The 14,043-nt window shown below is 37.1% G+C and overlaps 1 protein-coding gene across 5 annotated transcripts in view; it reads left to right on the forward strand.

The window, feature by feature from the left end:
- The window catches only part of EDIL3 (EGF like repeats and discoidin domains 3), an 805,830-nt gene that overhangs the window by 574,710 nt on the left and 217,077 nt on the right, over positions 1-14,043 (forward strand). For 4 of the 5 annotated variants that reach the window (XM_045166535.1, XM_006072355.4, XM_044947328.2 and 1 more), the window contains one exon: positions 10,479-10,592. The exons of the other annotated variant lie outside the window; for it this stretch is intronic. In XM_045166535.1, coding sequence (XP_045022470.1) covers positions 10,479-10,592 — 114 coding nt within the window. The remainder of the gene's footprint in view (positions 1-10,478; positions 10,593-14,043) is intronic. 5 annotated transcript variants of the gene reach the window in all.

The following is a 14,043-nucleotide window of genomic DNA, read 5'->3' on the forward strand; positions in this document are numbered from 1 at the left end:
CCATGTCTCCTGCATTGGCAGGTAGATTCTTTACCACTGAATGAATCACTGGGAATCCCACTACATTTGTAGATCAAGGACTAGGTAGTATGACTTTTCTGCCCTCCTCAGCACATAGAGTGGCACCTTGAAAGCAACCATGAAGTGAAGGTGAAAGACTTTCATATTTCCTAATGGTGGTGAAGTTAACTGGTGAATAGTACAGATTCTGAAGACAAATTATCTGGGTTTTAATCTCAGTTTTACCGTATGTGTGACTCTAGGCTAGTGTTTTATATTTTCAATGTCTCAAGTCACTCATCTGGAAAACTCATGATAATAGTAAGTAGCTCAGATGGTGTGATAATAAATACAAAATGCTTAAAACAATGTTTGGCTCATAGTACAAGTGGTTGAATTTGCTAATTGTTGTCAATAGGTTGTCATCCCAAAGTACTATTTGTACATACTTAATAAAAATTGCAGTTATTTTTAAGAAATTAATTCTAGAGCTAAAGTTTCTATGTATTCAAAATATAACTGTGTATCAGTGCCTGTTATTTAAATGTGGCATTGCTTGTATGCTTTTAGTGGCTCATCATTTTTAGTATAAGTTACTGTCTGTCGTTGTTGCTTATTACTGTCATTGAAGAGAAAAATAATTCAACCTGGTTTCAGTTTACTCCTTTAAAAGCTTCTCTTGATAAAAATATGTCTTAAAATGATATATCAGTGTTAAACTCTCTACTTACAACTTGTATATGTAGTGAAATAAGTGGTTATGGTTTCATGCATATTATATATTCCAAACTGTTTTGAATTAATTTGCTGATAAGAGTTCAAATTTTCCCCCAATTCTTTTATTCATCCTAGTAATTTTTCTCAAATTCTTAAGTGATTTTGGCTTAATGAATATCTTAATATTTTATTTCTGAAATCCCCAACTGCTTGTCTATTTAGAAGTGGGTTTCTTTGGCTCTTACATAGCTGAAGAATATATACAAGTATAACTATATAAATAATACACTGAAGCTTACATATAGGTAAATTCTAAAGATTATGAACTGCTTTGCTGAATTCAAGCAATAAATTTTAGTTTGAGCAAAAGCCTGAGGAGGACTCATTTGTCAATAATGATTTTCTACTTCAGGTACTTTTCCTTAGGGTCTGCTGAATATACAAAATGGAAAGCATGGCCATATTGCTGAAATTAAAGTGCTTATTTAAAAGGAAAGAAAGAAAATATGGAGAGATCGTATTCTAGTTGACAATGCAAGTAGGATATCCAAATAAAATATAGGATGGCAAGGTGAATTTGAATTGCAGATAAAATTTTTTTTGATAAGCTATGAGTCAAATATTGCATGGACATCTTGTATTTTTATTTGCTGAATCTGGCAACCCTAAATATTAAGAAGTCTCTATGCATTTAAAGTCAAGCTTAATGTTTAAAAATGCATGCCGTAGTCATCATGTTATATGTATGGTCTGAGTGATATAGTCAATTTAAATTTCCCTTCCAAGTTTTTAAATTATTTTTCCAAATGTTACCAGTAATGAAATTCTAGAGTGAATGAGCTTTTTAAACCTCAGATCTATTGAATCCCTGCCCCCCTTTCCACTCTTCTTAAATTCTCTATTAACTTTCCAATATCCAAGGACTAAAGTTCAGACTCCTTAACTTGATTTGTAAGGGTGTAAAAATCTAGTCCCAGACTAGCTAGTCACCACAATCCCTAGCAGTTCCACACATGTAGTCCCTGTGCATATCCAGACATTTGAAAGTGCTCAGTTCTCACTGAAAACATTGTGTCCTTTTATGTTCCTTCCCACTGTAACACATCTAAAATCTCCTGCTGATCCTTTAAACACGAACCAAATATTGCCTTCTTCCACATCTCCTCTAGAGAAAGCTGTTGCCTCATCTGTGATCACAGTACATTTTGTACATAATGATATGTAGCACACATTTTATTATAATTATCTCTCTGAATAGACTTATAGGAGGTGAGACCTCTTAGAGCTATCCCTATTCCCTGATGTATCCTATGATATATTTTAGAATCTGATTCATGGAAGGTGCTCACCAGAGTTTTAATGAATGAAGGAATGAGTGAGTGAGTGAATGGGTGGGTGAAAAGCAGCCATGTGAATTGTAGCTGTGCTTCCCATGTGAATCCCAACTCATTTAGCCAGTTATGGATTTTTGATAGCTCACTATAGAAAAAAAAAATCCAAAACAGTTGAACCTTAGTATTAACCACTAAAATTGAGAGAACTGCTAGCAAACTAATTTAACATGCATCTGGCAGAATAGAGTAATTAATTTTGGATAGACCATTATGAATATGCAAAAATATATAAATTATATCACACATAATAAAAATAGGAAATTGGGAAACATATATAAGTTTTATACTTGGAGCAAAGAACTATGGGACAGTGAGGAGTCACTATCAAATGTGCAGAATAATAAGATGCTTATTATTTTAGAAAAATAACTTGCAGAGTAATTAGCTATAACTTGACATAACTCAGAAGTGTTTTCCACTGTCAGACTCCTCTCAAACTCAACATTGTCTAGTCTGCTAGAGTAATTTAGTTATTGATATCTGGAATTTCTTTGAGAAACTTAGCATCCATTTTTTAGAGCACTTGTCACTTTGTCTACTGATGGCAACCCACTCCAGTACTCTTGCCTCGAGAATCCCGCGGACAAATCCATGGGGTTGCAAAGAGTTGGACACGACTGAGCGACTAACACACACACACACACATACACACTGTACTATAAGAGCCTTGAGGAAAGTAAGGGACCATGATATATTAATCTTTGCGTTCTTGGAACCTAACAGAGAACTGAGGATGGGTGGATGGATAGATGGGCTTATGCACAGAGGTTCTATGTACTGTCAACCCCAGTTACCCTTAGAATCTTAGGCTGACTGTATAACAATAAAGTGTATAACATAAATATGCCTTCATTCCACTCAAGTCTATTTAAATTAGAATCTTTAGTGGGGTGGCTTTGTATCTGGTATATTTTAAAGTTCTAACTTTTAAAGGAAGCATTGCTCTAAATCCATTTTCCCTGATAGAACCCCTTTAGAAATAAGCTGATACATCTGCCCCAACCAAGGAACTCATTGTCCTAGTACACATGGAGATTCCCCAGGTCTCTGATATTCTCAGTTCTTTCTTACCAATCAGCAAATATTTATTGCAGGTCAGCTTACTATGCCACATGTCCCCAAGGTAATATTCTTTGCAATGGTTTGCTCTTTGGTAAAAAAATTTTACCAGAGACATTGGTTCATTTTGGCATCTACTGTGTTTTTCATATAGCTTTTTAAATGAATTTCTTCAAGGCCTCTAATATTTGAGTTGTACCACCCTCTTGATTACCCCTCCCTCAACCCTTCTTCCATATTCCCTGGTTTTGGCTTTATAAGTATCTTAGAATGGCTGTCTTATCTTGTTGGCCAAATATCTGATTAAGACAAATAAAGCCTTACTGAAATAATTTTATATGGAAACATTCTAGAGAATTGGGCTCTACCTGGTTACCAGTAGCAGAGGTTTTTGCATCAAAATTGAGGTCCCAAAATAAGTTTCAGGATGCCATACAGATAAGCATAGAATACTATCTTTAATAGTAAGTGGTGATGGGTAAATACCTCTTGGATATTTTTTTACACTGTTGTTCTTGGTAATGAAAGTTATCAGTAAATTATTATAAAAGGTTTGTGTGTGATATGTTCTGATTGAAGAAGGCTCATTTTAATTTGCTATTTTAAAAGGAATTGCTAGCAATATAGCAAAAGGCTGGATCAAAACAGCATTCAACCACACATAATTAAAAATATACTGTCTTGTCCCAGAAATGATTGGGGAGTCCTATAGATTATTCGGATTATGACTTAATTAAATTCAGTATCTGAGTGGGAGGACAGAATTCCTAGAAATCCATCATAATTTATTCAGCCTTAAAAAAGAAATTGAATAACCATAGTCTTTAGATAAGAAAAAAATAAAAGGTCAAATTTTAAAAGACAGTCACTCACAGGAGGTCTGGAGACTATTTAATCGCTAATGGGGAGCCCGGGGAAGATAGGTTGTTAAGGATCAAAAAGAGCAGACTCTTGAAAATAAGCTCTTGCTGGCTAATTAACAGTCAATAACAATATTGCAGGAAAAAAGACAACCTGAGGGAAGGGAGTAAGGGAGCCAAGGAATTATGTCTTTGAGAAGGAAAAAAAGGGCTTAATTATGGTATCCTTTTAATATATCAAAATGAGGGTGCTCAGCCTGACGATCAGTTGCGCTTTCTTAATGCTCATGGGACCTGAATACACTTGGGGATCAAAAGGAGGTCATTTCCCGAGTGAATTAAGTTGTCTTTTTTCCTCCACTCAAGAGGAGGTTACATGGATTTCTGTCCTAAAAAGGAGCGGATGTCCTAGTCTAAATGATGGTCAGTATTGAAAATATTCCAGGCCGAGTTGGCAAAGTAAATGTAGTTGAATGACTGGGGCTAGATGGTGCCCACCTCGGGAGCTCTGGAGAGAAGCAAGGGTAAGCTGGCACTCCGATGGCCCACGAGTGCAACGTGCAGTCATTTCTATTCTGCATGTTGCAAATGGGAGCCAGTTTGAAAACTAATTAATTAATTAACTATTTAGTCAATTCATTTTGAAAGTTTCCACTGGACATCCTAGCAAATTAGACTTCAGAAATCTCCATTTCATCTCTGGCCAGTTGGTGAAGTCTATAACGAAGAATGGGATTACAGATTATTTAAATATAATTATCTGAGAAGAAGCAGCAGCATTTCTGTAGCAAGACTCATGCCCAGAGAAGTCATTGTTCTTTGAAGACACAGATAAAGGAACTAGCAAATATTGGGTTGGCCAAAAAGTTAATTTGGGTTTTTCTGTAAATTATGGAAAAGCCCAAATGAACTTTGTGACCAATCCAATATAATTTTGATTTTAAAAACTCTGTGCTAACCTACTACTTTGAAGTCAGTTTCATGGGCTTGGGGCTATATTTTGCACAGTGATGGGTCTAACAAAGATCAAGAAAAAAAAAAACTCGAAGTAACTGAGCACTTCTCATGATGCAGATGTGTGCAAGTTCATGAGTACTCAGAATGATCACAATGAATTTATGTGTTTTGCAATTACTAGACTTCTTTACAGTGACACCGCCAGAGAATGCATGGGTTTACATTATTTCTGTTAGCAAAAAGCCAAGCCTAAGAGGAAAGACTGCAGCATACCTTTCCAAATCTGTGTAAGGTGGGCTAAGGGCAAAATAATGGTAAAGATAAAGAAACTAAGTTATACATATAATACTAATGAGTTTCTGTATTTACAACAGAAAAGGGGTCTGGAAACCCTTGAAGAGTACTTTTTGTTTCAAAGATAGGCCTGCTGTTGTGATCAACTATCTACTCTCTCATCTATTTCTCCCCTTCCTTCCTTTGCTTTGCTTTTTAATTTCTTCACACACATGCACCATGAGTTTATATCTGGGAATTTGTGCTCAACTCTTTCCACTGTCCTTCAGTCAGCTAGAGAGTAGGCAGCAAAGTTTAATGTTTTCAGTGAGAAATCAGGATTCAGCTAGATGTGTTGTTATAAAATCTAGCTTTGAATGATGCTACTTTTAAAAACAATTCTCAGGGAAGCAGTCATAGAACTAAAAAACTCAAAAAGTAATCATTATAAATGAACTATAACAATAACCAAATATAGAAATTCCTATTTTTATATAGAATTGCTGTATCAAAATTTTCTTAGTTATAAAATACTTTAGAAATTCTCAATGTATTTGAAATTCATTGTTGTTCAGTTGCTAAGTCATATCTGACTCTTTGCGACCCCATGGACTGCAGCAGGCCAGGCTTTCCTGTCCTTTTTTGTCTCCTGGGGTTTGCTCAAATTCATGTCCATTGAGTCTGTGGTGCCATCTCCATCTCATCTTCTGCCTCTGCCCCTTTTTGCCTTCAGTCTTTCCCAGCATCGGAGTCTTTTCCAATGAATCAGCTCTTCCATCAGGTGGCTGAAGCATTGGAGGTTCAACTTCAACATCAGTCCTCCCAATGAATATTTAGTCTTTTCAAATGAGTCCGTTCTGTCTGTCAGGTGGCCAAAGTATTGGAGTTTCAGCTTCAGCATCAGTCCTTCCAATGAATATTCAGGACTGATTTCCTTCAGGATTGACTGGTTTGATCTCTTTGCTGTCCAAGGGACTCTCAAGAGTCTTCTCCAACACCACAATTCAGAAGCATCAATTCTTGGTGCTCAGCCTTCTTTATGGTCCAACTCTCACATCCAGACCTGACAGCTAGAAAAACCATAGCTTTGACTATATGGACCTTTGTCAGCAAAATGATGTCTCTGCTTTTAAATACACTGTCTAAGTTTGTCATAGCTTTCCTCCCAAGCAGCAAGCATCTTTTAATATCATGCTTGCAGTCACGGTCCACAGTGATTTTGGAGCCCAAGATATGAGGACATTTTTCTGGAAATGGTAATGGCATGATCTATGACAAAGAGAGATGTACGTGATTTATTACAAAGGACTTTAACTTTCATTTCATTACATTATATTCTGTGAACATTTATATCCAGTCTTTAATTAAACATGATTTATCCAAATTGAGGTCTGTTTCCATTTAGATTGCTTTCAGTGTTAATCACTGTGCAAATAGCCTTCACCGCTGTAAGAACTCTTACATTATATTGATATATAAAAGCTCCTGTGTAATTTGTATCTGTTATCTGAGCCTACATGTTACTAGGTGTGTACATAGAAATGTTTTACTTATTTTGCTACTTTATTAAAGTATGAAATTCAATATAGTGTTTTTAATTTTACGAATTTACATTAAGGTAGTTATTTTTATCTATCACAAACTGAATAATGGCTAGAAAGCATTTTCTCTTCAGCAAATGCAATTTCAGTTCATTCCACCTCAAGTTCAGGTCAGTTCAGTTCAGTCACTCAGTCGTGTCCAACTCTTTGCGACCCCATGAATTGCAGCATGTCAGGCCTCCCTGTCCATCACCATCTCCTGGAGTTCACTCAAACTCACGTCCATCGAGTCAGTGATGCCATCCAGCCATCTCATCCTCTGTCGTCCCCTTCTCCTCCTGCCCCCAATCCCTCCCAGCATCAGGGTGTTTTCCAATGAGTCAACTCTTCGCATGAGGTGGCCAGAGTACTGGAGCTTCAGCTTTAGCATCATTCCTTCCAAAGAACACCCAGGGCTGATCTCCTTCAGAATGGACTGCTTGGATCTCCTTGCAGTCCAGAGGACTCTCAAGAGTCTTCTCCAATACCACAGTTCAAAAGCAACCCCTGGGTAAAGGTGTAACTGTATTTTTAGAAACAAATATTGTTAATTTTAACCTCATTGTTGGTGATTGTAGACCCAGTCTGATGAACAAGTACATAGAAATTCAAAGGTTGATTAATCTCAGTTAAATTCACATTCTCCTGTGTAAAGGACTACTTATTGTTTAAAAACATAGAAGAAATGAGGAAGCAAAGAAAAATGGTGCATACATATCCTAAAAGTATATATAATAACTCTTGATTGGCCGCATATCATCAGCTGTGAAGACTTCCTTCTGTTAACATTTCAAAGCCTCAAGAGCTGAGTTTGATTTTACTTGTAATATAGGTCAATATTGAAATGAGAAATGCTCAGGTAAGGCAATTCTCTTACATGAGAATTAAAATGTATGTTATATCCCTTAGCTTCAAATCCTGGGTGGGTCCCTATACAGCCTTCCTGCATTCATTTCTTAAGTCTATTACACATGTGGCTTTTCTAGGTCTTTCTAGGAAACCAGGGTACAGAGAAGCTACCTTCTCAGCCAGTTCCACGTCTTCAGTGCCAAAGAGAAAGCCTGTCTCCCTTAGTTGACACTGGGCATTCATGGTAATCTGGCCCCTACCTACATTCCATACTTGGTTTCTAGCACCCTCCTTCCCACTCTCTGCTCCAGACAAACTGCTGTTTGTGTGCTTGAACACACCATCACACCATGAACACTCCTCTTCAAAGTGGTGACTCATTCTGGATCCCTGCTCGGCAATGTTCATACAATGCCATCTTCATCCTGTTTTTATTAATCCTAACTGAAACTTCCCCTCAAGTCCAAGATCAAATTTTATTCCCCTTATGTGGTCTTTTTCAGATATTAATACTCAGTATCACTTCAGTGTATATATATATATATATATATATATACACACACACATACACATACATACATACACACACACACACACACATAGATATATGTACATATATATAATAAGAATACTTTTTTATGTCTAACTTTACAAAATAAGGCAATGTATTCTTTAAGACCTGATGATTTAACTTTTTATCGGCCACTGACATACCTCACCTAAAACAAATTGCCATAGATATGATGCAGGCAAAGATACATTAGGCATGTTCCAAAGTAGCCAGTTATTGCCCCTACCTTGTACTGAGCAGGTAAGAAAATAAATAACACAGTGATTTCTGTGCCAGTTTCAAAATTTAATGAAAATATGTTTCACATTCATCCCATATAAATAAAGACTAGATGAATTTTTGAGGGGAAAAAAGAGCTAAATATTTCATCAGGTGAGAAAATGAATGAATGACATATTCTTCCTTTAGTACTTTCCTTTCTTCCTTCTTCCTCTCATGGAAGTTTTAATGTCAAAAATTTGAGTCTATTATATTTTATAGTACACAGCTGTTTCTTAGAATGATCAGATTCTGATTTAATCCTATTATTTGATGTTAATATTTGCTTAAAATGGGATTCCCAGGTGGCTCAGGTGGTAAAAACTCCTCCTGCCACCCTGGGTTGGGAAGATCCTCTGGAGTAGGAAATGGCAACCCACTCCAGTATTCTTGTCTGAAGAATCCCATGGACATGGGAGCCTGGTGCTCTACAGTCCTTGAACTAGCAAAGAGTCAGACGTGATTGAACACTCTGGCATGGTTTAAATGATTTAGATTATTTCTGAACAGTCATGGATTATCTCCACCCTCAAGATGTAGCAGTTGACCAGAAACCAAAAAGGACAAGAAATCTTTTATAAAGCAGTCACCTGCCTAAAGAAATTTAGACCAAACTTTGCCATAACCTGAGAATGAGAGGGTGAACGAATCTGCTTCCAGCAGGAGATCCTGTTTATAAGAAAGATGTTAAAGGAAAAGGAAAACTAGAAGTTTTCTAATATTTTGTTCTTGTTTAATATTGAGAGGGTAATTTAATGATCATATTGTTTTAAGCACCATGAAAACCCAGAACTTTAAGATAGCTTTTGATATGTTTATCAGAAGGCATATTACACGTCTGAAATAATTTTCTTCAGATTGCACCACTATTTTGTTAGATATTTGATCAAGCAATATTTACTGGGCACTAGTGATCTTCTAGATAGAGTGTGTGGCATTTTGGGGGGTACAGAGAACAGTACTGGGACAGGTCCTGCATTTGTAAAGTTCACGGATTGACTGTGAGAGGGAAAGGCCCACAGAAAGACGATTCCTAAGGAAGAGCATTTAGGTATTTAAGAGGCGGTTGTGGGGACAGGAGCAGAGCAGGTGTTCAATTGAAACAGATGATAGAAGGAAAGCAGTCAGATCCGTGTACATCCTCCATTTACTTTACTAGTTCCCACAGAGCCAAACTCGGGGCTGTGCTTAGAGGAAATGATGTGCAAATATTGGTGATTGATACTTCACTGAGTTCATCATTATTCCTTTTTTTTTTTTTTTAGTTCAAAATCCCATTTATTGTCCCTGTTATCCAAAATTAGCATGGAATTTAGTATAATTTGCTGAATGTTTTATATATCATATGATTTTTCATCAGGTATAATAATAGTATATCAAAGGTAAATCCCTTTAGTCACCCTAACTTTAGAAACCCTTGAATGAAATTAGGAAATGATCGTCATTTACATTTATTATACTTTGCATGTAACAAGCTTTAGCTATTAACTCTAATTTGCTTCTCATTGCATTCATCAAAGGTGAACTATTTAGAAACAAAAACATCTCTGTCAGTTAGAATTTTAATGAATTAAGATGAAATGAGACAGTGTTAATTGGCAGTGGTTGCTGCTGGGGAGGTGTCTAGATCTTGTAAGTGATACCAATTCATTTCTCAATCAGGGTTATTTTGTTTGATTTAATTTTAAGGACACACTGAATATTTCCCCAACTAGTCATGTTTATTTTCAGGATTAGAGAGTGTTTTAGTTGTGTTGGATTTGGATTCTCAATTCCATTTGAACTTGACTTAGTTTGATTGTTAATAAATTGTCTATTGTAAGCACCATTTATATTATTGACAAGACATATGCACATGACATTATTTAGACCTTCTCTTATTTGAAATGCCTAAAACCTTCTAAAAATCTATCTTTTTTCACCAATAATTCTCTTTCTCTCTTCTTCCTATTTTCCTCAGATATAAATGAATGTGAAGCTGAGCCCTGCAAAAATGGTGGGATATGTACAGACCTTGTTGCTAACTATTCCTGTGAGTGCCCAGGGGAATTCATGGGAAGAAATTGTCAGTACAGTAAGTATTCACATATATGTGAATATCTCTATATGTATATATATCCTCTGTTTGCATCACTTTCACTTATTATGGAATTCGGGTCAAAATCAGTAATTGCTTCTGGGGTTTATAATATATTGATATGTGAATTTCATATTTGTTGTTATCAAATATGATAACAACAATTGATATTTGTTGTTATCAAATATGATAACAACAATCACATGTTGTTAGTGTACATATATACTCCTGGATGGGTCTCGGAGCATGATAGGGATACGAGTGGTAGGGATAGTGGATACCTTGTGACCTCAAAGGAGCTCAGCAGTTCCTTAAAGACACAAGTGCATCACTTTTATGAGCCTCATTTTGGCTTTTGAGTATATATAGGACCTAACTTCCTCCCAGGCTGGTTATTCTGGTTCAAACAATGAATTCAGAGCATTGTAAACAGAGAACCTGGTCACAAATAAAAGGTAGAGATTAATGAGGATTCATGTTAAGCTGGCCTATCTATTAGTAAGATAGGCCATTTATTTGTCTTCTTGGAAGCCTAAGTCCATAAGGTCTTGAAGTGATGGATCAAATTATAGGACAATAATTTGCCTAAAGTGTTTACCATGAAGCACAGAGCACCCCACCTTTCCAAAAACAAACAAACAAAAAGTAGGGAGAGGTAATAACAGGATTATAGTTGGTGGAAGGAGACCAGAATTGGGCACACATACTTGTTAATGAGAACAGTAGTGGTGTAGTTTATTAGTTGTTGGACATTTATAGAACTTCATAGTGCTATGGCTTTGATGTATATAATGATGTTAGAGCATTGTAACATTATGCAAGTTCAGGATGCAAATGCAGATGAGAAATCAGAATTGGAAACTAAGACACGTGGGCTTTGTGGTTTTCCCAGGCTCTCAAAGTTAGTGCCAAAAGCACAACTGGAAGGAATCTAGAATCAGGTCTTAAGATTCCAAATTCTGTATATTTTTCTCTAAATCAAGATGTCTCTGTGGATAGAGATGAACATGGTAAACTTGAAAGCACCTTCACCTCTGTTCTCTCTTATACACACACATACGCACACACACACTCACTCACTCCATCCCTCTCTCCCTCTTTCTCTTCTCTTTCTCTTTAGCCAGAGTAACAATTTTATTTCTCACTTTCCCTCTCTTTATTCCCCTTTGACAATGGTAATTTATAAAATAAAACAAGGAAAATTATTGAAGAATTAATTTGGGTTATGTATTTAGACAAAATGATCTGGGGATTCTCATCACCCTAGTCCTGAAAATCTTCATGAAAATCATGAACTTGTTAATATCAAAGAAATACTTGAGATTGAGCAAAATTTTTCTAAGCTTGAAAATAATTGGAGGGTGCTTCTCTGGGAGCTCAGTGGTAAAGAATCCACCTGACAATGCAGGAGACACTGGTTCAATCCCTGATTCGGGAAGATCCCACAGGCTGTGAAGCCAACTAAGAGAAAAGCCTGCACAGCAGTGAGGACTAAGCACAGTCATAAATAAATAAAGCTAGTTAAAAAATGAAAATAATTGGAGAAGGACACAGAGAACAAGTTAATAAAGGGAGGCTCAAGCATGGATGAATGGAAGGAAATGAGAGTCTGAGTAAGCAGATTATTCTGAATAAACCATAGCCGTCCAGTCAACTAACCTAGCAACCTTCCTACAAAGAGTTTAACTCACCTCCCACTAAGTTAAATTCAGTTTCAGGTAGTCCTTGGCCCACCCAGGCCCAGCTCTTGCATGAACCTTTGGTTCCTGGGACCTGAATATACTGCCTAGTGAGCCTTTGCCACCTGTATTGATCAAGGAGCAACTAGACAGCCAGTTGGTTGCCTGTTATTGTTGTTCAGTAACTAAGTCGTGTCGGACTGTTTGTCCCATGAAGTATATAGCACACCAGGCTTCCCTGTCCTTCCCTGTCTCCCGGAGTTTGCTCCAACTCAGTCCGTTGAGTCACTAATGACATCCAATCATATCGTCCTCTGTCACCCTCTTCTCCTCTTGCCCTCAGTATTTCCCAGCATCAGGGTGTTTTTTAATGAGTCAGATCTTCCCATCAGGTGGCCAAAGTATTGGAGCTTCATCATCGGTCCTTCCAATGAATATTCAGGGTTGATTTCCTTTAGAACTGACTGGTTTGATCTCCTTACTCTTCAAGGGACTCTCAAGAGTCTTCTTCCACACTACAATTTGAAATAGCTCAGGTGGAATTCCGTCACCTCCACCCATTGAAAATGGAAGGATGTGAGCTAGAAAGTGAAACTGATGACTAAAGCTTGTGCATCTCTCCATTAGCAATTTTACTGAAGTCACCACATGTGAAAGTATCCTTGAAAAGAAAGAGACCTGATAGATTAAGAAGGATGTATCAAAATAGGCTTCGAGCTTAATTTCCCCCAGCTTGCATCTAGCGTCTTCCAATTAGTTTTTGCTACTGTATTTAACAAAATTTTGTTTTTCTTTGACTTGGTTTTGTCTCTATATAATATCTATATGTAAATCCAGACTGCTCTGACATGAATGTGATAGTGAGGTGCCTCCCATTATCTATCATATTCTCTGACATTCTGCTGTTCCCTTCTTCATCTCTGTGCCTTGACAGGGATCAAAAAGGGTCACGTAAGGTACACTGTAAAATATGTTCCTCTTGGGGTATTTGTTTTTATAGCATTGATTTATAAGAATATGTAATAAGGATTCTGATTCTTCCCATTGTCTTTGTTGCTGAGGATATATGGTTTTGCTTTTTTGTGTGGCTTTTTATAATGTTTAGAAAATCCAGAGTAAGAAAGTGCACCTTGCCACAGTGATGATTTAGTGCTACACACTGAAAACTTAGACCATCCCCTGACTACACGGCATATAGAAGTACCTGCAGGTTACAGCTAGTGCCAGCTCCCAGTTGATTGAGTTTAGGATCTTGAGAGTTGACATTACAGAGATTGTAACCAATTTGCTCACGTCCACTCTGAAGTTAAGATTGATAAACTTTCTTCAGTCTTTGTATGCTGTCCTGTAGGACTGCCACAAGGTCAGTTTATACCTGCAATAATGGGAGACAAGCCATTTGTTTCAGCAGATATTTCATGTGAGAGAGGGAAGAGAGAATGATGGAGATTAAGTGCTTGGCAGGGCAGGGAGCTGGGGTAGGGGTGTGGGGGTGAGGGGGTGGGGGAGGAAGAGGTTAGAGGGCATCCATACCAAAAAGCTGTTGTCCTTGTGTTCACATTCAAATTGTCTTCCATCTCACTGGGGCTCCTGCACTTACATTTGCCTCACTTGTACCACTTCTGCCTTTTTAAAATTTTGATTTTATATTGAAGTATAGTTGATAGATATCTACTTCCTTCTTAATTGTACTGATGGGTTTATTGAGATCTGGTATACTTTGCAATGGGGTTATGCATGGATGGAGGAGCCTGGTGGGCTACAGTCCA

Source organism: Bubalus bubalis, chromosome 9 (genome assembly GCF_019923935.1).
Source record: "Bubalus bubalis isolate 160015118507 breed Murrah chromosome 9, NDDB_SH_1, whole genome shotgun sequence".
Lineage (NCBI taxonomy): Eukaryota > Metazoa > Chordata > Mammalia > Artiodactyla > Bovidae > Bubalus > Bubalus bubalis.